Source organism: Canis lupus, chromosome 24, assembly GCF_048164855.1.
Source record: "Canis lupus baileyi chromosome 24, mCanLup2.hap1, whole genome shotgun sequence".
NCBI lineage: Eukaryota > Metazoa > Chordata > Mammalia > Carnivora > Canidae > Canis > Canis lupus.
The window spans coordinates 33,861,286-33,887,618 of NC_132861.1; the positions used below are offsets into that span (position 1 = coordinate 33,861,286).

General features: G+C 39.6%; 1 protein-coding gene across 4 annotated transcripts in view; it reads right to left on the minus strand.

Moving 5' to 3' along the window:
- The window catches only part of DOCK5 (dedicator of cytokinesis 5), a 209,217-nt gene that overhangs the window by 75,206 nt on the left and 107,678 nt on the right, over positions 1 to 26,333 (minus strand). For all 4 annotated transcript variants that reach the window (XM_072796235.1, XM_072796234.1, XM_072796236.1 and 1 more), the window contains exons 11-19: positions 26,244 to 26,316; positions 22,504 to 22,646; positions 19,265 to 19,390; positions 14,851 to 14,975; positions 12,501 to 12,599; positions 11,162 to 11,234; positions 8,606 to 8,709; positions 7,436 to 7,619; positions 93 to 190 (exon numbers count right to left, since the gene is read on the minus strand). In XM_072796235.1, coding sequence (XP_072652336.1) covers positions 93 to 190; positions 7,436 to 7,619; positions 8,606 to 8,709; positions 11,162 to 11,234; positions 12,501 to 12,599; positions 14,851 to 14,975; positions 19,265 to 19,390; positions 22,504 to 22,646; positions 26,244 to 26,316 — 1,025 coding nt within the window. The remainder of the gene's footprint in view (positions 1 to 92; positions 191 to 7,435; positions 7,620 to 8,605; positions 8,710 to 11,161; positions 11,235 to 12,500; positions 12,600 to 14,850; positions 14,976 to 19,264; positions 19,391 to 22,503; positions 22,647 to 26,243; positions 26,317 to 26,333) is intronic.

Below are 26,333 nucleotides of genomic sequence, written 5' to 3' on the forward strand. Positions count from 1 at the left end.
AAGTTTTATATTTCCAACCACTGACTTCCTTTGAAGTGTTGGGAAGTAACGATACAGTGACTGTATTTCTACTCTTGAATATATAAACATACCTTAACAATCTCGCCTCCATCCACTTCCATTAACTTCTTTAAGTTGTGTTTAATGTTCTGGGAATTTGAACGCCAATTTAATAAGCCCAACAGGTCAACTAGGAAGAATGACCACAAGTCATAAAATTAGACACGGAGTAGAGAAGTAACACACACTATTTCAGGATACAACTATAGAACTCTCCAGAAAAAAAGATAATTGTTCTTAATAGGGGCTAATTCCTTGTGTATTTTTTTTAAACTTATAGTCTCCTATTTATTTATTTATTTATTTATTTATTTATTTATTTATTTATTTTATAGTCTCCTATTTAAAACAGGAAAAACTTTGTGGTCTTTTAGTCTTCAGAGAAAAAATTAACCACTAATACATAAGAACATAAAACTGAATTCCTGAATGGAATTCAAATTTTTGAAATAATGACATCATAGCCATATAGATGAAAAGTTGAAAATACTTTTTTTTAAAAAAGATTCTATTTATTTATTTGATAGGGAGAGAGCAAGCAAGACAAGAGCGTGGGAGGGGCAGAGGGACAGGAACAAGCAGATGCTGCACTGACATGGATCCTGACCGGGGCTTGATCCCATGACTCTGAGATCATGACCAGAGCCAAAATGAAGAATCAGATGGTTAGCCAATTGAACCACACAGGGGCCCTGAAAGCACTCTCAAATAAACTTTATACCTTCAATTTGCTGCATTGCCTAATTTGTCCTTTGCCACCAGTGGATGCTAAAGGAAAAGGGAACTTATATACATGCACTAATGCATTTATCTTTTTTTTTTTTTCAAGATTTATTTGCTTTAGGGAGTGAGTACGAGCAGGAGGAGAGAAAGAACGAATCTCAAGCAACTCTGTGCTGAGCGTGAAGACTGATGTGGGGCTTGATCTCGACCCTGAGATCACAACCTGAACTGAAACCGAGTCGAACGCTTAACCAACTGAGCGACCCAAGTGCCCCACACTAATCCATTTAAACGCTGCAACCACATTGTAATGATTTCATTGTTTCCATTTTTGAATTGAGGAAACTGAGGTCTTATGAAATTAAATTACTAGCCTTAGGTCACACAACTGCCAGGGAGTGCTATGAATGGAATTTAATTATAGCTTTATCAGATTCCAAAAAGTCCATGTCCTTGCTACTCTATCATAATACCTCCCCAGAGTTCTTCAAAGAAACAAGCAAGCAAATTAGATAGGTTGCTATTTCAAAGGAAGGCAGAGGGACGCCTGGGTGGCTTGGCGGTTTGGCGCCTGCCTTCGGCCCAGGGTCTGATCCTGGGGTTCTGGGATCAAGTCCCATGTCAGGCTCCCTGCATGGAGCCTGCTTCTCCCTCTGCCTGTGTCTCTGCCTCTCTCTCTGTATCTTTCATGAATAAATAAAATCTTTAAAAAGAAAAATCAAAGGCAGGCAGAACAGACTCATGATCCTTGGGGTAAGACCAGGAAAGAAATCTTGAGGTGTGTTTGGATTTAAAGTGCAGATTTATGAATCTTTAAGCCATTTATAGCTTTTATCAATGCTAAAAATGTCACAAGGAAATATAATAGGCATCTGGGCTATTACTGTTTTATTACTTTGTTTAGAATATTAAGCTACTATTCCAATTTGCAGAGCATTATCTAGTATAAGTAGCAACACATGCTTTTTAATCAATGGACTTGTGTAACATACAGAAATTGTTGAAAACATACTGTTCATTAGAACAGTCAATTTACTTCATGAGTGTTTGTTTTATTAGTTTGCATATTGTTTGGTTCCTGGGAAACCTCCAAAACTCAGTGCCTAGAGACTCTCCACTGTCAACAGAATAAAGTTGCAATACTACTCACAGAAGGCGGTGAGGCTCCACCCGTGGCCTTCCTGCCCACAGTTCTGTTACCTTCAGCAGCCAGGCAGATCAACTCACTACTCCCCAGACTATGGCATGCTCTGATAGATCCATGCCTTTGCATATAGTCTTCTCTTCATATGAAATGCCCAGAAATACTTTAATACTATGTATGTGGTAAGCTCATCCTTATGTTTAAGACCCACCTCAAATTATGGGAAGACTTTCTCTGGGAAGACTTTGTCAATCATCCTGGGCTATTTGTACTCCTTCCTACATATACATATGCATATCCATATACCAACATTACAAATAATAAAGACACACTTCATATTTCTTTGCCTCTTTCCATAGACTTGAGCCACTTGAGGACAGGAACCATATTGCATTCTTTGTAATACCCCGTCAGGAGTGCCAGGTACCCAATAGGTGTTCAGCACGTTTGATAAAAGAATGAACGAATGGGTGGAAAGGGAACCAGCAGCCCTGAAGAAACTCAACACAGTTTTTTGGATTCACTCAATTATTCAATAAGCATTTAGTAACTGACATTGTGCTGGGCTTATCTACTAGGCACTGCCCACTTCCACCCTCCCATCTCCTATTTCTGTCAGAGGCTAGTCAATGCTACCACTCCATCTGTTACTTCACTCTACCAGTCGTTGCCTGAGGAAAATGGTCTAGATACTTTTTCAGGGTGAAGAGTCACCCAGCAGCTTTAAGTATCTGCAAACCACCCCTCTATCAGCTCAGAGATTTACACCCTAGAAATATTTGCATGCCACCTCACTGCCCATGTCAGGAATTTGGTTGTTGTTTGGTGAATCATAAGGTCCTGGAGTAGAAAAGTGGCAGTACTTTGTTAGAGCAAAGTCCTCAGACTTCCTATGCTCCTGAGATTCTTGGGGGCTGAGGCATATAGCTCTAGCTAATTCATGTCAATTGCTATATAGTATCTCTCCTACTGTGTGGATGGGATGTACCACAATGTGCTTGTCCAGTCCACAGCTGATAAGCATTTGAGTTGTTTGCAGTTTTTTTTTTTTTTCCTGTTTATCATAAACAATTCTGCTATGAACACTCTCATACATCTTCTGGTTTCCAGGTCCAACCATCTCTGGGGAATGTAAGTAGAATGGAATTTCTGGATCATCCCGAATGACCATCCAAATGTTATTCAAAGTCACCTCAACTTATGTCCCTACCCAAAGTATTTAAAAATTCAGGATACTCTTGGGGATGGGGGGGGAATGGCAGGTACCTGGGTGGCTCAATTTGTGTAGCGTCTGCTTTTGGCTAAGGTCAGGATCCTGGGATCCTGGGATGGAGTCCCTCATCACACTCCCTGCTGTGGGAAAGCTGCCTTTGCCTCCCTTTCTCTCAGTCTCTCATGAATAAATAAATAAAATCTTAAAAAAAAAAAAAAAAAAAGGAACTCAAGATACTTTGAATGACAATCCCCAAATTTAGGCTACTTTAGGGAAAGGATTAGAGACCATAACACTTAAAAAAGAAACGAAAAATAAAAAACCCTAAGTTTTGGAGTTACAAATATCTATTTTCAGACCTGTGTCTGAACTTTCAGACCTATGTGTTCACTATTTATGAACTTAGGCAAAATATTTTGGCACTTGAGCTCAATTCTCTGATCAGTAAACAGGAGAATAATGACAACGCTGGTGTCTTCATGTGCTAGAGTGTTGCAGGGTAAAATAAGATTATGCTGGGAATCCCGTGGCACCAGGCCCCCCTATAGGGACCTGCACTCCCCTCTCCTTTTATTGGAGCCACAAAATGATTCTCACCCTCCATACCCGCCCAGCAACAAATGATCCCATATAAATTGGATCTGATCTAGTTTTGAAAAAATTTATAAATCAAGAGTCTACAAGCTCTGTTTGTAAGAAAGGTCAGTGGCTTTTAACCTTTTGAGTCTGAATAGTCCTTTGTAAGGCTAAGGAGAAATGCCCTTGGTTACGGTCTCTGTGAAAGAACAGCTACCCTCTTTACCAGGAAATAGCCTCTTGGCGTTGATGCTTTCTTACTGTTCTTCAGCTGCTTGGAATACATTAAATTGGTTCCTTAAAACTTCAACCAAATAAGAAGAAAGCAAATACACGAACCACCCACTGTCCTTATTATCAGTATTTGTCCCTTGGAATGCCCCATGTCTTTGGATGGTTGGGATGTCCTGCTGTTCTCTTCACTTTTCCCATATCTGTCCTCTCTTGTGTGGCCATGGGGCAGCATATATTTCCCCCTGGTTCCGATGCATTTGTTTCAAAAACCTTCTTTAGGATAGGCTATTATGTAAGATTTTTGTTTTGTTTGGTATGTTGAGGTTTTTTTGAGACCTAAACACTAGAAATAGGGAGGACAGGAAAGCAGAGGGCAGTTCCATCTGATGGAACTTTCTGGAATGACAGTGATGTTGTATATCTGCTGGCCAACCCAAAAGCCACCAGTAACATGAAACCACATATACCTGAAAAGACACTAATGCAACCAGGGAACTATTCATATTTTCTTCTGCTACTAACTACATTTCACAAGTTCCAGGTGCCTGATGGCTGCCACAGGGGGATAGCAGGGCCTTAGAACATCTAGAAGATAAGCAACATAGGTATCAGCAAATCAAGTGTGTGAGCTGAATACTGCCACCTGTCCATACACTTCCTGTATTTTTGACTGCAGATAATAATAAATTTAACCATATGGTTATTTTTCATGGAAATTCCTTCTGTTTTTCATCATAAGTCACCTACTTTGATCACTTGTTTTACTTGAAATCGAATCTCTGGAAAGGATATTAGATAAATGCCATCTCTCTTGACGATCCCTTGCAGGCCCTAAAAGAACATTAATGCTTTGTACTGTCTGTTACCGTACTTACAAAAATAACATTTTAACATGTCATAGTTAAAAGTTTGGAAAATAGAGCACAGAAAATAAACACTGTCCAACTTTGGGTGTCTTTCCTTTTAGTCTTTTCTTGTTGACATATAATGAGAATGATGATGACAATGGTGACAGCTAATATTCACATAGTGTTTACAATGAGCAAGACACTTGTTTTTCTCTCATTTTAACTTACTTCATTATTTGAAATGTATAGTTGCACTACTCCCTTTAAAAAAAAAAGATATTTATTTAGTTATTTATTTGAGAGAGAGAGAAAAAGAGCACTTACAAGTGCACAAGCAGGGGGAGGGGCAGAAGGAGAAGTGGACTCCCCGCTGAGCAGGGAGCCTTAACAACCGGGACTCAATCCCAGGATCCCAGGGCTCTGGGATCATGACCTGACTCAAAGGCAGACACTTAACCGACTGAGCCACCCACGTGCCCAACATTATTGCCTTTTTAAAGATGAGGAAATCAAGTCACAAAGAGATCACGCAGCTCGCCTGAAATGAAACAGTTAGTGGCAGAGCTTGAACCTAAACCCAGGCAATCGGCTCCAAATCGTCGACATGTATCTAGTGTTAAAGTTTTCATGTGTTTGATTACATTTTGAAATGTATTTGGTAGTTGCACATTTAATTACATGATAATGCCCCCAGTTATTGGACATTCAGATTGTTTCCACTATTCCTCTATTATGAGTAATAATAAGGAAATATCTTCATACATGAATCTTTGTGCTCATCTTTCCCTGTTTACTTAGGCTTAAATTCTAGGGGTGAGATAATGGGGTCAAAGGGTCTAAATACATTCAAAACCTCTGATACACCTTCTAAATCATCTTCCATAAATACTATACTATTTAACCCAGTACCAGCAGTTTATCACATTTGCTTTTTCCCTAAGAAGGACTAGGTCACTGATATAATTTTGTCCTATCTTCTATGAAGCTCAAAATGTTTTCTGGCTTAAGGGATACCTGGGTGGCTTAGCGGTTAAGTGTCTGCCTTCAGCTCAGGGTGTGATCCTGGGGTCCTGGAATCGAGTCCCATATCGGGCTTCCTGCATGGAGCCTGCTTCTCCCTCTGCCTGTGTCTCTACCTCTCTCTCTCTGTGTCTCTCATGAATAAATAAATCTAAAAAAAAAAAAAAGAATGTTTTCTGGCTTTTGTTTTTTTCTTAATAGACTTTATTTTTCTAAGCAGTTTCAGGTTTACTGAAAAATTAAGCACAGAGTACAGAGAGTTCCCACATACGCTCTCAATGCTCCCCAGCTCCCCTACTATTAATATCTTACAGTAATGTGCTACATCCGTTATAACCAATGACCTAATATTAGTGGTGTTTATTAACTGAAGTCCATGGTTTATGTTTGGGTTTACTCTGTGTAGCACATTCTGTGGGTTCTGACCAATGCAGAATGCCATGCATTCACGTATCCATCACAGGATCCTACAGAATAGCTTTACTGCCCTAGAAATCCCCTGTACCCGCCTGGTCATGCCTTTTCCTCTCCCTGAGGCCTCTGCCACCTTGAAACTCTTCACTGAATCCATGCTCTTCACTGAATCCAAGGTTTTGCCTTTTGTCTGGCTTAATTCCCGGTGAGTGTGTTTTTACTTTCACAGATGTATCAGCTCTGCACTTCACTCTGTTGAGTCTGGCCACTTGTCCAAGTTGAAATACTATCCATGTTCTCTAGCCAACCATGATTCATCAAAACAAACAATACTGACCCCTTTTAAAGATCAACCAACATCTGATCCCTGAGTGTACCTTACGTCTAAACTGTTTTGTCTACCCCTTAGCACTTCTGTAAGGCAGAGTCTCAGCCATGCTGCTCACCCAAATCTAGAAGGCCAAAGTGATTAATCCTCTATATGTTGCAGGGGTTGTAGAATTTCTTAGGCAAGTACCTGAAGTTCCTGATTCTTGGTTTACTATGTTCAGCAGGACTCCTTACTCTTAAGTTAATTGGATGAGAAGCTGCTATTGGATATTAAAGCCATCACAGACACAAGAGAAGTGAAAATTGGTATCAGAGATTTCAAGAAGGAGCAAAGCGAAGCCCATTTGAACTCTTCAGTTGATTTTATGACTGCTTGGGGGGAAAAGGAAAAAAAAAAAAAACAATGGAAAAGAGGAGGCTCTGTGGGGGGCAGATGGAATTCTAACAGGAAACCCTCCCTGCTCTTAGCCATACCTGTTTGGGCAAGAGACTGGTTCTTTTTCTCTGCCAGTATTCTTCCCCTTATTACTAACATCTGTTCTTTCATACATTTCACAGAGTAATTAGAATTCTTTGCTGCCTTGAAGGAAGGAAATGTAAGAGCTAAAAATTTTTTTCAGCCTCTGTTAATGACTACATTTACAGGTTTTATGATACTAAAAAAAATACCCAAATACTTTTCATCCTATTTGAAAGATACTTCAAGATAACCTCAGAACGAGCGTTAGTTTTGAGAATGCCATGTGAAGAACAGAGAGTAAAATCCAAAGGGCCCAGCATCCCATGTAGGAAGACACAGCCCCATGTCTTGGTTGGACCCAGGGAGCCCAAACAGAAAACTCAGTATGGTATCAGTGTGGTCACCACACCTACCGTTCTGGGTGAGTTTTGTGGAGCAAATGAGGGTGGCGATCTGAAAGCTGTCTTTTGTGCTATCCTTGGCTGGGGTAAAGTTGGCCAGGGTTTTGGACGCTTGGAGTTCTTTTTCTTCCATCTCTACCTTGGATCCAGGCAGGGTCAGATAGAATTTAGCATCTTCCATTTTCTTGTTGTCACCCTGAAAAGGATGCATGTTAGGGTCACCAAATGATGGGCAAAATCTCTTAGGTGCAAATAAAAGTAGTTCTATCATGAACACAGTGCATTTCCAGGGTGTGAAATAAGGTTTTCTCAAATTATATTTAATGTTCCTTCCAACTCTAAGACACTGTGATACTTTTCCAGGGTTTGAGCCCAGAAATAGTTTCAACACTGAATATGGAATAAATTGTGAACTACAAACTGAGAACATCCTAAAACTCTGCTATAAATAAATAAATATTAAGGAATGAAGCTGGATTTCATTTTCTTGAACCTATAAATGGTCAGAATGATACATCATTGGGTTGATGAGTTACTGGATTCACCGGAAAGGAACAGTTTGCCATGCCTTCCAAAAATATTTGTGAAGTAAGGAGCTGTTACAGGAAGAGCCATACCAGGTAGATGCTGCTCAAAGAAGCTACTACCAGTTCTGTGATACCGTTAGATGAATGAGGCCTTCTTGCATCAACTTTCCACTAGAAAATCTCAGAAGATAATTCCATAGCAGTTAAAGAGTGAGGATCAAACTGCTAGGGAAGGAAGCGAGGCCCCCTAGCAGAGAAATGGTGCCTGGCTCTTGGTGATATGAAAACCACATCCTACCACACCTACCACACCCCAGCCAAGCCCAACAGTGAAACTATCTCTGTTCCATACAAGATGATGCAGAGGAGAGGAAACAGCACAGCCCTTGACCATTCACTGCTGCCTAATGCCACTGTAGGAAAGGGAGACATTCTTCAGAGGCCTCAATAATAATACAATTCACTCCTTACATAAAGGGGATGGGAGACCATGTCGCTAGAGAGACCAGAGCCCTCTGCTTTTCTGGACTTTAAGGGGCAAACACAGCTCTAGAGAGGTTTATACACATAATTCTGACTGGAGCCTTAACAACCAATTTCAGAGGGAGGAAATATTTCCTAAGCAATATTTTGAGCCTTGTTCTGTTAGCACTACCTTATAAACCACCAGGTCATGCCTCCCATCCTGCAGAGTGGTGCCATCCGGGTTCATCAGTTTCACGAAGGCCACTCCAAAGGCTCGCTCCGATTTATCTCTGGCTGAAAAGACAGAAATAGATGTCTGAGCAGTGCAGAAAGATACTAGGAAGCATTGCCTATGATGGATGCTTTCATATTTTGCTCCAGGGTGTGATATTCAATCATGCTATAATCAACACCGTTCAGCAAGCTACAATAACCCATCTGTACTGTGCATGTCACAGGAAATATTCCCCAAACTGAAATCTAGTATCTCCACATATGTGTTTCATCCTGCATTTGCAAATGAATGAGACCAGCAACTACCCAATCATCTAAATAAAAAATGTGGATGTTGACTTTGACTCCAACCCCACGTCAAGTGCATGTCCTGAATACCTCTGAAACCTGTGCCTTTTCCCTCCATCCCTTCTGTTCCTACCCCAGTTCTTGTCAAGCCTTCCCTGTATTTCTAGAGGATCTCTCCAAGCAGTCCTTTTCAACCCCAACACTTTCTCCATGCTGCAGCCAGAATGAGATTTCCAAAAGCAGGTCTAATCAGGTCAACTATGCTGCTCCAAAATGCCTTCATGAAATATCTCATTTCTGTTGCTTTAAGATAGAGTTGGTGAAGTATTAATTATATTCCAAGGTTTATTATGCAGGAGAGTCCAGCCTCCTCAAGAAAAAGTCCCTCTCTCTGGATCTTTAGGTGTTGGCCTCTGGGCTGTCTCTGTCCCCTAGTTAGGTGTCAATGCCTAGGGTAACCTGTGCCCTATTCTCATGGAAGGCACAACTCTGAGGTTTGCTGTGGCTCACATGCCCCTGGATCAGCTGAGTAGTAAACCATTGTAAATTACATTACAATCTGCTTATTCTTTCTCCTGTTGGTGGCCGTTAGGCTATATCCAATTTGGCAGTATTATGAATAGAGCTGTCTGTTATAAACATAGAAAACCACAACCACCATCACCACCACCCACAAAACACCTTTTAATGGCTCCTCCATAACATGGTTCAAAATAACCACCATCCTTCACAATGAGGCTCCAGCTTGCCTAGATACCGACTGCTGAGGGGTCAACCCAGGCTGTGTCACTCCCCAGGCCTGTGGCCCTGGGCAAGTATCTCATCACTCTGCTCAGTTTCTTTTTTGTGTAAATGCGGATAAAATCAGTATCTATTGTACTGGATTACTGTGGACACCACACAGTGTATAAATACAGATTCACTTTAGTATTTCATACAAACTAAGGGCTTGATAAATGCTAGCTCAGTATTATGTAGAACCATATGAAATTGCTGATATTTGACTACTTGATATGGACCTACAAAAATAGCAATTTCGTGGGGCTCAATCTAATATTAGGACTGCTCCCACTTCAGCCCTAGGGCATTCACTTTGTGGCTTTCAAACACATTTCTCCACTGTCAGTGTTCGCTGGCTAAAAGCAATTTCTTCTCTACCTCCAAGTCTCAGAATGTAGACTTCACACATAAATCCCAGAAGGGGTGGGATGCTATGCTCCACACCCCTTTACAACTTGTTGCTGGTGTAGGATATACCACACTGTTCTGGCCTTACTTGCCTTTTTTTTCTTCCTCCTCTTCCTAGCCAGCCTAACAGAGACTTCAAAGCATGACCCATGTCCTATCATAGTTCCAGGGCCCGGCCTAAAGTCCAGTATGTGGATGGTGTTCAGTAAATTCAGTTTGGAATGAAGAATTGCATGCTTATATGGTGTTGAATAAGACATTTCCAGAAATGTTATGATCTATCTGAACATATCAATTTTCTTCTTTGTTCACACTTTTGAGTAGTCATTTCACAAACTGGGATCTAAGACTTGAAGTAGTTTTCTCATGGAAAAAAAATTTGATTTGAGGAGACATCAACAGGTTTGCTTGCTGCAGGACTTCTCAGCAATATGGCAACAAACAGTGTGAATGTCTAAGAGAGAGAGATAATATACAGCATTTCCTATTCCTATTTGACTGTGAAACTCTTTTTGCTATAGAGCATCTATTAATGTCATACATTCAGGGGAAATTCTTTTTTTAGATTTTTATTTAATTTCAATTTAGTTAATATACAGTGTATTACTAGTTTCAGAGGTAGAGTTCAGTGATTCATCAGTTGCATATAATACCCAGTGCTTATTCCATCATGTGCCCTCCTTAATGCCCATCATCCAGTTACCCCATTCCCCCACCCATCTCCCCTCCAGCAACCCTCAGTTTGTTTCCTAGAGTTAAAGAGTCTCTCATGGTTTGCCTCCCTCTCTATTTTTATCTTATTTTATTTTTCCTTCCCTTCCCCTATGTTCATCTGTTTTGTCTCTTAAATTCCACATATGAGTGAAATCATATGGTATTTGTCTTTCTCTGATTTCCTTAGCACCAACAAATCTTGAAGTAATGATGCTAAGTATCTATTTACCAAGAATTTTGTTTTCCAGACCCACAAAAGCACTGTCAAGCAAGAGAAATTTTTTTTTTTAACAGAAATATGTTGTAGCCTTCTAGTACTTACATTCCTGAGATGACCTATGTCGGAAGGTAAATCTTATATGGCAGCGAGTAACTTCTTCTATAGGAATGGATACCTACATAATAATAAGGAACTTATTATTTATATTGTTTATATATACACAGTATGTTGTGCTCTTTGCTCATTTTACAGAATTAGACTCATTTTTAGTATCTTATTACAGCACTGATTCCTACAGAGTGAGATTTGGATTTGGATCCATTCAAAGCAGATTTAGTCATTTTCAAAACCTAAAGAATCTCAAGAGAAATCCTCTTTGCTGTTTATCATATATTCTGAGGATGGAAATATTACAAGTTTCTAGTACTTTCTCAAGTACGAAAAGGATCATCAGCACTCCGGGGTCTCTACAGGAGCTTTCAGATGTCAAGATAGATTATATATTGATGCAGTAGTAATTAGTGTTCATAACAGAAGGAAAAGATAAAACACTGGGGACCAGGAAGCTTTTTGCTGTTTACATATACAGAAGAGACAAGGAATACAGAAGTACGTGGCAATGAAAAGAGTAGAGAGTTTGTACAGCATGATTGGTGAAATATTATCCAAGTACCTAGAAACCCATTTCTGAAGAACTTTTAATGCCTTGAGATAAGTAGTTTTAAAAAGCACAACCTAAATCTGTTACAAATGGCATGTTCCAAAGCATAGGAAGTATATAAAATTGAGGAAAATGGTTACTTCTTCATTGAGATATTAGTGCAATTTTTTTCCCAAGTTCTCTACGGAGAGCTCATAAGACTTTGACAATCCAATTTGACAATCTGGGATTCAGAAGAAGTTAGGTTTGGACACTAAGCAGTTACAGGACCTTGGGAGGTCACCTGACATTTCTGAGTCTTAGTTACCTAATCAGAAAAGGGCGTTACCACACTGTTTTAGCCACAGGGCTATTGAGCGACTCACAGGGGATGGCTTATCTAAAAAGCAATTGGGAATATGTAACACTCATATTTAAATTGAAAAGAGGCCCAGAAAACTTGGTTAGAGGCCAAGAAGACAAAAAAATGTTAGGCAACTGCTTGCAGAGTGTGAAAATTTCCATTTGGTTTTGGATCATCTTGGCAGCCTATTACAGCTTTACAACTGCAAGTGTCTCTAGTCAAATTTTTACACATTCATCAATGAGAATGTTATTTATTTAAGAATTCTGAGTTAAAGATAAATACTCTCATGCAGAATTGTACCAATTCATTTCTTCTAGGACACCACAGGCAACCTATGTATAACTTCAGGATAAAGAAGGAATGATTTGTGGGTAAAAAAAAGGAATCTAAATGAGGTTTAATATATGATGGAGATTACAAGTAGCGCGTCTCACCTTGACAGTTTCATACCAACAGGGCTGCTTGACTTGGTAATAGACTACTGATTTGTACTCTGAAATACCTTCATATCCAGCACCAGGATGAATTGCTTTCTTTGGATGCAAAGAAAAGAATGAAAAAAGGATATTTTTTATTATTTTTTATTTTAATTCCAATATAGTTGACATACTGTGTTATATTAGTTTCAGATGTATAATACAATGATTCAACAATTTTATACATTACTCAGTGCTCATCACAAGTGTGCTCTTAATTCCCATCCCCTATTTCACCCATCTCCCACCCACTTCCCCTCTGGTAGCCATCTGTTTGTTTTGTATGGTTAAGAATCTGTTCCTTGGTTTGTCTCTCTCTTTTTTCCCCTTTGCTCATTTGTTTCATTTCTTAAATTCCACATATGAGTGAAGTCATATAATCTTTGTCTTTCTCTGAGTGACTTATTTCACTTAGCATTATACTCTCTAGCTCCATCCATTTTGTTGCAAATGACAAGATTTCATTCTTTTTGATGGATGAGTAATAATCCACTGTATGTATGTATGTGTATATATATGTACATATATATATGTTTTCTTTATCTAGTCATCAGTCGATAGACACTTGAGCTATTTCCAAAATTTGGCTATTGTACCTAACGCTGCTATAAACATAGAAAAGCATGTATCCCTTTGAATTAGTGTTTTTGTTTTTGAGGGTAAGTACTTAAAGGGATAATTTTGTATTTTGACGGTAAATACTAAAAAGGGATAATTCTATCTAGAAAAATAAGAGCACTCCACACACCATACATGGGCTGTCCTACCCTCCATGTGGCCAGTACATGCCTCACACTGGCACACATCAACCGATCACATTTAGAGACTGAAGAATAGGATAAGAATGAGTTTTGGTCTACCACCTTCTTTGAGGGTATAAGTGGTGTGTGTATATGTATGTATGTATATATATATATATATATATATATATATATATATATATATATATATAGTACTGTGGTAGTACTAAAGGAACCCAGCATCACCATAACACGCCTCCACTGTAAACTTTATTCTCTTTTCCATCTGCAGCCATATATTCTCTCTCCTTCCTCTTCCTTTTTCTCTCAGGGAGCAGAGGGCCAGTAAAGATGACCTGGAGCTATGGCACACAAGCAGACGACCACTGTGTGAGGTCCTGTCCACGTACTGCGTTAAGGACCTGGTGTCTAGGTAGAGCATGTTCACTAAAAATCAGAGATATGTCTTTTCCTGGTAATGAACCACTTACTTCAGTAGAACCAGGTCTCTAAGGAAGCACTTCCAAGCTAGTTAGCAAAGCTGTAAAGTACACAGTCAGGGGAAGATGTATACTTGAACTCATGGGGCTCCAGGGCTCTATCAATAGCACAAAGAAGTCACTCTCAAACAAGGACTACCATACTGTTTGCTCCCGTACCACAGAATAGGACTTGACTCAGTCAACTATTGCTTTCAAAGATGATAACGTCCATGGGAAAGTGATGGGGATATGTATTCCACTGTGCCCACAAACACCTTTGTGAGAGGTGGCCTTCAGAGAGTGTAGGTCTTCAATTCCAAAGAAGGTAACTAGAGGTAACTATGACTCATACAAGGAGAACTGGATTTCAGCCGGGACTATGAGGGCCTCCTACCTCTCTTTCTGCCTGACGTCAGAATCAACACTCACTACACTTTTCCATCTGGACAGGATGCTGCCACGGTTGGAGGACTTCCAGGAGGAAGAAGGAGGAGGAACTCCTGAAAGCCAGGATACCTAGATCTAGTCTGACCTCCTCCAATGACTTCTGTGTTTCCACGAGGAGACAGCTTGCCCCTTGTGGACTGCAGTTTCATAATTACTAAAACAAAATCTAAAGACCAGTCTGTGGTAGTCGATGTGACCCAAGATTCTTGCCAGTTTAAGAGCTCTCTACTGGGTGCATCTCCTCTGGTTCTGTCTCCTCGGTTCAGGCAGTGTGCTCTTCAGTGCCATCCAGGCACCCATGCCACCTCACTCAAGCCCCATGGGGACTTACCGGGCTTCAGAGTGCCCAAATAACTTGAAAACAGTATAGAATTTCTGGATCAGAAGCATACCCATGAAATCACTAGTAGCTGGATATATTTCTTAGCAGAGGACAAAATAAGAATAAAAATAAGAATCTAACTGGGTTTATTAGTAAACTTGGTAATTGCTAATCACACATTTAACAGGTTCCATACATTTTCCTTGTGAAAAAGGAAAAGCATATGAACATGGAGAGCCATTTGCCTCAAACCAAAGTCCCGAGTTGTTGTAAAGAAGTGTGTGAGGGCAGCAGGATTTCTGGGTGGTCCCACATACCTCCAAGAGCTTGCCCTCCTCATCGTACACAGACATGGTCACTTCCACATTCTTTGGCGTCTTCTTTTTTCCTTTGTCAAACTCTCCATGGATCAAGGTGACATAAATATCATTCCGAACATCACCTACAACAGGACAACCCACCTGTGAGTGGTGCTGAGAAGTCGTTTTTAATTCTCAGGATGTAATAAGATATATAAATAAAATATGAATTGCTCTGACTTCATAGGGAGCTATTCATATAGCAGAAGTTTTTATATGTATTGTCCTCTTCAGCTGTCCTATCTATCATTCCATACAAACCAAAGTGTCTTTAAAATGCAGTGTTTTATTTTTCTTAAAGGTTTTGTTTATTTATCCATAAGAGACACAGAGACAGGCAGAGACATAGGCAGAGGGAGAAGCAGGCTCCCTATAGGAAGCCTGATACAAGATTCGATCTCAGGACCCCAGGATCATGGCCTGAGCCAAAAACAGATGCTCAACCACTGAGCCACCGAGATGCCCCAAAATGCAGTGGTTTAAAATGAACTCCTTCCAATAGTAATTCTTTGTTCTATTTATTAATAACTGCTGTCTAATAAAAGTACACAATGCATCTTATTAGGTTACAATGGCAGATTTTTTTTTCAATAATGCCTTGGAGGGCAGTATTTTCAGACATCTGAAAATAATGAAAGCTAATGTTTATTGGGTGTTTCCTCTGTGCTAGGCACTGTTCAACGTGACTTATAGGCAATAATTTATTTGATCCATATAATAACCTGATGAGATAAACATTGTTTCTAAAAGTCTGTAGAATACTTTGTTTATTTAAATCAGTCTAATTGTTTTTATCAGTATCATGCACACTTTGAGCACTTTGCATTCTCATCACTCATCTGTTTAGAAGGAAAATTAAGATCTTGCCCACAGTTGCTTAAGGTGAGACAAAAGGGGCTTATTCATACAGCAGAGTTTGAAATCTTAATTAACATATACTTTGTGGGATCCCTGGGTGGCGCAGCGGTTTAGCGCCTGCCTTTGGCCCAGGGCGCGATCCTGGAGACCCAGGATCGAATCCCACGTCAGGCTCCTGGTGCATGAAGCCTGCTTCTCCCTCTGCCTATGTCTCCGCCTCTCTCTCTCACTGTGTGCCTATCATAAATAAATAAAATTTAAAAAAAAAAAAAAATAACATATACTTTGTAACTGACAATTGTGTTAAAGCAACTGCACTGGTAACATTTGTCCCAAAGTATTAAGAATTTGAGTGAAAATTTATTTATAAGGATATTCATTGTGGTGCTGTTTACAAAAGTGAAAAGTTGGAAAATCCTTAGTTGCCAACAATAGACAGCTGTCTGATGTATAATGTACTATACATTATGGTACAATCAGATGAGATAATATTCATTTATTCCTGTAAAAAAACTGACGAGCACCTACTCTGTACAAAGCACTGTGCTAGGTGCCTGGGAGATGATGGTGAGCCATGCACCAGCCTCATTCTCACACAGATCTAGTGGGGAAGAGAAGCATTATCAGATAATCATAGGACAAAGTGAATCATTATCAATGAAGAAAAACTCTAGGCTCTGTGAAGGCATAACACTAAGTCTCAACTGTGTCTGGAGGGTGTGAGAATCTTTACTCTGAACTGTCACTGGAGGGAGGAGAGTAAGAGGGAGAGAAAATAGCACGTGCAAAGGTCCAGAGGCAGTAGACAGAGTATTGCGGTCCAAACATTAACGGTTGGCAGTAGCTAAATGGCGGCAGTAGCTACAATTAATGTGGTGGCAAAGGAGAAAGGGAGAGGGGGACAGCTTTGAGAGGCCTCTAAAGGTAAAACTGGCAAGTCTTAGACACTTTTTTGTGTGAGGCCTAAAGAAAGGGAGGTTTGGCAGTACAACTGGATGGATGCGGGTGCCATTCTCTTAGATAAAACACATCTGAAAAGCCAGTCTGGATGCGGAGGATTGCAAGTTCCAAATGGGGATTTTGAGACAAAATTCACCAGTTAAAGAGAAAAGAGTGATCCAGTGAGGCAGGAATAGTACCTACTCAAGTCCTGAGGCAGGAAGTGGGTTGGATCTATGGTAACAGAGTTCAAAGGAGCGGTTTTGAGGGCACAGACAGGAATTTAGAGGCAACTAACATACCGAGGGAAAATGAGAGGATGAGATCACATAGGAAGAAAATATAATTATGAGAAGGAGAAGAGGCCTGTTATGGACTCGAGCATTCCCCCTAAAATCACATGCTGAAGCACTCCCCCCTAGTACTTCCACATGTGATGGTCCTTGGAGACAGACCCCTTAAACAGGTGATGGGTAAGATGAGGTCATATGGTGGGCACCAATCCTGTATGACTGGAATCCTCATAAAAAAGAGATTAGACCCAGGGGTGACCATGTGAGGACACAATGAGAAGATGGCCATTTCCAAGCTAAGGAGGGAGGCTCAGAAGAAACCAACTCCATGATGCCTTAATCTCGAACTTCCAGCCTCCAAAATGGGAGAAAATAAATGTCTGTGGTTGAAGCTGCCCATCCTGTGGTACTTTATTAGGGCAGCCTGAGCAAACTAATACAGGCAATAAGGACTAAATACTGAGGAACTCTTAACAGGCGAGGTAGAGGGTGACATGCTAGCAAAGGGGAGTGGAGGAAAAAAGAGAAGAGTGTGGGTCCCTGACGATGAGGGGGGAACGTTTCAACAAGGGAGTAGTGGGTCGTGTCATGTGCTGCTGAGAGGACCAGAGACAATCCTTAGGCTAAAAAAATATCCACGGGACTTAGGTGACATTACAAACTCTGGTGACTCTAGTGACACCATTCTGGACAGAACAGAGAGTGGCTGGCAGATGCAGAAACAGAGAGTATGTGATCACTTCTTAGATTCTGGCAGAGAGCAGGAGCGCCTGAGCCAGAGGGGGGAGTCTAAGGCATCTCTGGAGCCTGTTCAAATGGTGATGAGGAGCTACAAGATAAGGGACTTTGGTCTTGATCTCTGATTTCTCAAACTTGGCCAATCACCAGAATCAGCAGGGGAGCCCTAGTCCTACAAACTGAATCAGAGATCTGCAAGACTCTGGGAACCTGTATTTTAATGTTTCCCAGCTGATCCAAAGACCAGCATTTGGGAGCCATCATCCCAGATGATTTTCAGAGTCTATTAGTCTATTATACAGCCCTGGCAGTCTGGGAACCAATCCGAGTAACTAGAAAGACTAGAAAGAAATCTTCCTAGCCAGATTTGAAAGATCAATTCGCTTTGTCCAAAAAAATACATCTCTCCATTTTATTTTTTCATCTTTTCTTCTCACTGTAGTAATAACACAGCCTGCAATTATAGGAATATTACCAATGCTTATGTTTTTAAACAAGAAGAAGACAAAAATTTTCACAGAATGAAGATGAAGATGTGTTAGGCTAAGGAAGTCTGGAAGGGAATGACATCAGTGGACTTCTTTCATGAGAGAAGAAGATGGTCTCCATTTAATAGTTCTTTTTCCCATTCATCTTTCTCAATGCTCACTACATGCAGACAGTGTGTGTGGCAACACAGTATTACTGCTCCTTAATCTTCAAAATGAGGAGTCAGATGTTGCATTACTTTAAAAGAACCCCAATTTTTATGCAATAGACAACAGCAAGGTTTTCTTAAATTTCTCCAACATGCCAAAAATTACTTATTTATATATTCTATCTACCCATCTATAAAACATATAATATGATGATCTTTTAATGTTTATTTATAACATGCTTTATGTAATACATAAATATCTTATATAAAGTTCCTTGAGGTGATTTCCCTTTATTACTATAAACATTGAGAAATTAAATGGGTTAAGTCAGAGAATTCAAGAGAACACACAGGCAGATCACCAACACGTGATGCCAAAAAAGACAAAACTAAAGTAAGAAGGCCATAGAATGTTTACATTCTTGTCACCACAAGTATGGGGAGAGCCAAGCACACAGTTGGGATTTAAGCAAATGGGGCTGAGGGTCTGGCTGATGCTGAGCTGAGCAGTCACCTCGCTAGAGCTTCCTGACCAGCAGCCCACAATGCCGGGATGTCATCCTGAGAAAGTGACATGGGACGAGGCAAATCATCTTTGGTACAAAACCAGTGCTCCCATTAGCTCTTCTTAATGGATAATTTAGGGAAGAATTTCAGAGGGGCTTTTGCAGAGCATAAATGAAGAGCATGAAGAGGAAGCTCTGAGTTACATGCAGAAGCATTATCTTGTGCTTGTACTAGGTACCCCCACTCTGTTAGTGTCCCCTACTGTCTTGATACCACCAAATGCAGGTAACTAAATACCACAGAGGATCTTATGTTGCCTCAACCACTCTGTTGGAAGTCACTGCTGCATGAAGGGAGAACTAGAGGAAGCAGAACAGATGAACCAAGTCAAAGCTTTTACCTGGAAGTATTATTTCAGGAAAGCCCATTTTTCGGGCGATTGCAGTTGATCTATCCACCAAGTGTGAAAAATTCTTCTGAACCTGCGTAAGGTCACCTGGCAAAAGCTTCAAAGATATCCAAAGTCCTTGAAAGAAAGAGAGGATGAACTTTTAGTTCTCTTTATGATCTATACCATGAACACACATCGAAATGCTGAGAAAAATATATGCATTGTGTTAATATACAGATACTTTATTATAAAAATGTAAATTCTCCCCCAGTGAACTTAAATTTTCATGACACGCCTATAAAAATCACAATAAGACTTCCCTGAGTATTTGACAGAGGTGTGAACAGATGTTTACTTTGGGGGAAAACAGAACACGAGTAAAGATACCCCCCCCATCAGATACCAAAATACTGTAGAGCTGTAGTGAAGTGTTGTATTCATGGTAGAAAACAATTAGGTTAATTACTATAATATACAGCAATTTAATATATAGTAAACATGCATAACAAATCCTGAAAAAAAGAAACAATTTCATAAATGTGCTGGAATAATTTTCTTGCTACTTAAGAGAATCGATCTAATTTCTTACCTTGCTTTTTCATTAAAATAAATTCCTACTATAATAAAGAAGTAAAATGAACCTTTTTTTCTAAGTATAGAGACAAATGAAGAAATCAGACATAAAAAAAATTACTGAGGGGCATCTGGGTGGTTCAGTCAATCAAGTGTCTGACTCTTGATTTCGGCTCAGGCCATGATCTCAGGGTCATAGGATCAAGCCCCATGTGGGGCTTCACACTCAGTGAGGAGTCTGAGGATTCTCCCCCCTACCCCTACCCCTCTCCCCACTTGTACACACTCTAAAATAAATAAATAAATAAATCTTTAAAAAAAGAATTATCTATACACAAATGGAAAGTTGTGATATTTATAAAGAAGTGAAATGCAGGCTACAAATGGTGAAATACCCCTAAGAAATTACAAGAAAAACATCAAATACATAGACCATGAAAAGACTATTCACAAGGAAAAACATGAGGTTGGCGAATCTTTGACAAATCAAAAATTGAAAAATGCATGTTCTGTATAAGACATTATCTTCATAAAAACTGAGAAGGAAACCTTTAGGAAAACTCACAAATGTATAGGAAGGCTAGGTAATTCATCATCAAGTAGTTTTTTTTTTTTTTTTTCAATGCAAGGGAACTCTGGAAGTCTACTTTTCACCTTTCAAACAGGTGAAGTCTTTTTGTTTTGTTTTGTTTTGTTTTGTTTTGTTTTGTTTAGAGAGAGAAAGAGAGAGAGAGCGTGTGAGCAAGTGCATGCAAAGGGCAGGTGAGAGGGAAACAGAATGAATTCTAAGCAGCCTCCACATCCAGCATGGAGTCTGACCCAGGGCTGGATCTCATGACTCCGAGATTATGACCTGAACCAAAATCAAGAGTCAAACGCTTAACTGACTGAGCCACCTAGGGGCTCAACAAACAGGTAAAGATTTCTTTTTTTCTTTTCTTTTTTTTTTATTTATTTATGATAGTCAGAGAGAGAGAGAGAGAGAGAGAGAGGCAGAGACACAGGCAGAGGGAGAAGCAGGCTCCATGCACCGGGAGCCCGACGTGGGACCCGATCCCGGGTCTCCAGGATCGCGCCCTGGGCCAAAGGCAGGCACCAAACCGCTGCGCCACCCAGGGTTCCCAAACAGGTAAAGATTTCTAAATATCAGCTCACCAAGTGGGCACTGTGATAATTATCACCCAGTGGCAGAAGTCGATGGGAAGCAATCTGGAAATACATGTATCTCTGACTTTGAGCTCATTCCATCACTTGACCCAGGAATCCTACTTCTGGGAATTTTCTTAGGGGAGGTAATCCTAACTATGGAAAAGCTTCATAAATAAAAGTAGTCATAGCAGAGTTATTTAAATTTATAATAGTGACAAAATAGAAAACACTTAAGTGTTTACTTAGGGGGGGGCAAATTTTCTTTAATCCAAGCAATGAAATACCATGTAGTTGGCTATAGAAAAATATTTGTGCTGAGCACAAAAACATTTGAAAAGTATTTGCTTTGTTAAGCAGCAAGAGAGGAAATTTTTATTTCACTTTTATTTGGGAAAAAAAATTACACACACACAGCAATTTGTTTAGTATAAGGATTTTCCACTCTAATAAATCGTATCCCAGGTTAGGAGTTCTAATACAACAGAAATGTATTTCACTATTCATTTTCAGATTCTTTTATGATTCCTCATATCTTTCCTATCCAGAACTGTGAATACATGGAAAATGAAATACATTGAAAATAATGTGTTTCCTGATTGCCTCCACTTCAGTAGATAGTTACAGGGCAGTAAAAAAAAAAAAAAAAAAAAAAAAAAAAAAAAAAAAAAAGAAAGAGAAAAAGAAAAAGAAAAAGAAAAAGAAAGAAAGAAAATGGCCCAATCTTCAAAATTATCCCCTAAATCATCACCATCTTGATATTTGAATTTAAAAATTTTAGCTAGTTTTTTTATATTATTTAAATTTAAAATGCAGTTTCAATGGGTGGAATTTCTTAATTAAAACTGTGTTAACAGGTATGCCTGGGTGGCTCAGTGGTTGAGCATCTCCTTTGGCTCAGGCTGTGATCCCGGGGTCCTGGGATCAAATCCCACATCTGGCCCTCCATAGGCAGCCTGCTACTTCCTCTGCCTATGTCTCTGCCTCACTCTCCATGTCTCTCATGAATAAATAAATAAAATCTTTAAAAATAAAACAATAAAACTTTGTCAATAGAATATTACACGGAAGCACTAAAAACAACTCAAAATGTTCTGCTAGTTAGCCCATTGTTTCACATTAATATCTGTTCATTAGTATCACTTTGGTCTCTTTCCTCTTCATTTTAGGGAGTAATGAAATAGACATTTAGAGGGTGGAACATAATAATCCCCAAACTTCTTTCTCTTTGTGCATTTACCTAGAATTAGCATTGGGATTGTAGGGGAGACAAAACTAAGAAAGGATCCATGGTATAAACATTGGTCCCACAGAATTTACAAAATACAGCTGTGATCCAATTCTATGCTGGGTGCAGCTCTGATGCTCCTCAGTATTAAATGCCTTCATCAGGAAGCTGAGGTAAGCAACCCTCCAGTAGCATCTGCTTTGCATCAGAGAAAGACAGGGAAAAGCGCCCAAGTCCAAGGACCCAATGCCAATGCCGCTCCCCCATGCCCCTCCCAGCTTACTAATGCAGGGCTGTGTACCTTGTCCTTTGTGATTCACTTCCTTCGCTGCTATCACTTTATTCAAGACTGAAGTGAGTGGCTCATTCTCCCCAATCACATGGGATGTTATCAGGGGTGACATGATTAGCTGTCTCTGTCGGATATAGGTTTCCATTGCAATTCTGGGAAAATCAGAAATGAGAGGTAAGGAAAAAAGGGGAAGTTTCTGTAGCACAGCTTCAAATAGGGCGGGTCCTGCAATAATTTGGAAATATAAACACTAGACACATCTCACTAGAGGACTCTTTCTTTCCTTTATTTTTCCTTTAAGCGCCTATCTTGCTCATTTCCAAGATGAATTTGGTGGCTAAGATACGCACTCGATGGAAAAAGGAAAAATAAACTTCTCAAGAACAAATGAAACTGATGTGGCCAAATGTTAACAAAATCAGAGGCAGTGCCTAATGCTCTTTCTGAGGCAGGAAAGGCTGATGTAATGGAACTGGGGATGGAAGCGGGGACGAGGTAGGAGACCTGGCCTCCAGTTCTTGTTCTACCCAATGGTAAGCTCCGGGCCTCAGTTTCCTCATCTGTAACATGAGTCTAGATCATATGCCTTTCAAATGGCTCCATCTGGCACCAACAACCAACCTACATACAAGAGCAGTATGTAAATAGCAGCTTTTGGAGGCTGTTCCTAGATTCTCATGTGATGACAAACTATATGTAGAGTTACGATGGCATAGCCACTGGCAAACAAGCTTTACTTTAATGATCCCACCAGGCCGAGGTTCACACAGGGAGATCATAGAGCCAAACACAACCCCTCCTGACAGCACAATCACTCTCAGGTGCTACCTATTAGCCTGGTGCACTTCAGTAGTCTCCCTCTGTGTTGTGGTTTTGTTCTTTTGCCCACTACGCAAGCCAGCTTTCTCTGCAGGGTTCTGATCTATATTCTGATAGTAGCAGGAAAATGTAATACAATGTCTTACTGAAAAGCGAGGTGGCTGTGATCTGAGTGGCTGTCTTCAAACGACCCTTTCTTAAAGGGACTAGCAGAATACATACAGGAGACTCTCCTGATATAACAACACTGTAAAGCTCTTGAGATAAGTTATGAAAACATTTGCCATAAATCTTAGGAGTGAAAAGCCAGAGACTTGTGATTTGCATCATGAATGCTTTACAGTGGCTGTTGGCTGCACAGTGAGCAGTAATCAAATTAGGGCTGGGCTCCTCAGCAACTCAAAGTGTGTATTATTATATGGGAAGGCGATCTCAGGGCTTCACTGCTTCAACATGACAGCCGGATGGGCACTAGTTCAGAAATTAGGCAGGGAGGCACATAACCAAAGGATGAAATAGACCTCAGAAGTGAAATACACCGACAGAATAACTTTCGCATCCATGCATGCTGCTCCTATTACGTATATACATATATAATATGTGTATATACATGATGTGCATATAATAGTGATACATAATAGCATTATGCACATATATAATAGGAACATCCATGGACATGTAAGTTCTTTATGTTTTATATATCATAACCTATAATATATACATTTTAATGTATCTAAATATATATTCATATTTACTCTCTATATATTATTTACTTAATATTTACTCAACATTTAAGATAGTCATATATTAATACATTAATAAATTTTTAACTTCATGGATTAATATAAAATTATAGTTAATATATTTATTACATTTAATATATTTATTTAATATACTTGAATGTGTATGTAGCTATTTATATTGGGATCAACATTCATGAATTTCAAATTCATATTTGTACTCATAACTCATATTAGTACTAAGCTACATAAAATATTTACCTTGTCACATTCTTGGAGGGTCAGTGTATAGGTGGTAGGATACTAAGTAAGTACACATTTAAAAAAATTATTAATAGCAGCCTTTGGATGAAGGAAGAAAGTGCTACTTAGCATAAGCTATTTGTACTATTATATTACTATTACTATTAGAAACTGGTCCAACAGTGGTAGGCTTTAAACTAAGAGAGAAAGATTTTTGTACTTTAAATAAAATTATATATAATACATATATTTTTTTTTTTGTAGAAAAAAATAGGAACACAGAGTTAAACAAAAATGGAGTAAAATCACCTTTGGTTAAATTAATGGAAATACTCACTATTAATTATGGAGTATATTCTTTGAAATATCTAAATTTTGAGGCTTCTAATGCCCTGTAACAATTTATATTTTTATAAGTACCGTGTATTTTCTTATGTCCACCCAAACTCCAGATATTGTATATATTTTCAAGACTCAGTCAAACCAAATATCAAGACTCCTTGTTTAATTTGCATTCCATTGATTCTCAATGAATTTACAGGCCATTTCTTTCTGTGTGTACGTGTGCATGGCCATGTGTGTATATATACACATGTATATTATTTTCTGTTCATACCTTTATGAATTTCTACTAATTATATAGTAACAATATTCATCCTTTTTTCACATATATTGCAAAGATTTTACTAAATTTTATTCTGGACATAAGTTATTTAAAATTTTTGTGTGGTTTAACCTGTCAATTTTTCTTTTTTGGTCAAATCTTTGGAGTCTGAGTCAGCAAGACCTCCCACACACCACTATTACATAAAAGTTCTGTTTTTCTGCAGTATTTTAAGATTTTAGTTCTTACACTTATACATTTAATCAATCAGAATTTACAGTGGCACAAGATGTGAGACAAGGCTCTAGTTTAGGTTCCATAAATGATTAGCTAATTTTGTCAAATAATTCATCTCAGCATAGTTCCTATTTCTTCACTGATGTGCACTATTATTTAAAAAAAAAATCATATATGAATTCGAGTATCCTTGGGCTGGTTTCCAGAATTCTCAGCAGTTCTACTGATCTGCTGTGGCAGCTACAGGTTGGCTGAGACAGTCACCCTCCCTCACTGACACAACTGCTCTGTTAGGACTCAGTTCTATCATCTTCCATGGCCTCATTTAGGCCACCTGCATATGGGGTAATGCGAGCACGACTGCTAGAGCCAGCCACCATGTTCACACATACACTTCTTCAGAGTCATGTGGGTTGGCATTTGCTGGCCCACAACTCCCCGGGGGCCCGCCCAGGCCTCCAGCTCCCAAAGCTCAGTCTGAGTCTTAGCCGAGCTCTTCAGGGAATCCTTTCATGTCTTCCCAGGCTGGTTCTCCCTCCACCAGCAGGAGCCCAGGCATTATTAGTCAGCCCCTCACTCTCAAACCTCCTACACTCCTTCTACTCAAAGTGTGGTCTTCAGCTCAGCAGCAGCAGCAGCAGCAGCAGCAGCAGCAGCCAGAAGCTTGTCAGTTCGGCCTCCAGACCTACCAGACCACGTTTTTTGTTCTGACAAAATCTCACAGAAGCCCTGTGCTGTCCTGCATGATGCCCTGTCTTCTGTAATACTTGCACCCTACAACAGGGTGCAAATACACTTTGGCCTTTCTGACACTTACAGGGCACCATTCTCTGGTTTCTAGTGTGGACAGAGATTTGCCCCTTCTATTCCATCAGCCCTTTCTATAAAATCAGAAAGGTTACATTTGCCCTCTTACACATGTGATCCCAATATAAAGGACCTTGAATAAAGCCTTCTGTCAACTTCTATCTCACAATCTTCCAGCTTCCGAGGCTTTCCTTCTGTAACTGAGCAAATGGTTCCTAGCACCTGGTTCTGTGTTAACAGATCATTCAGAGAACTACTCCCGGTCTCAAGTCACCCGGGATAAATGCCAAAGTACTTACTGCTGAAAGGGAATAAAATGCTGCTTTTCTTCATCATCCACCTTCCCATGTATGATATCAGTAATATCCATCACTAGGAAAAAGATAAAA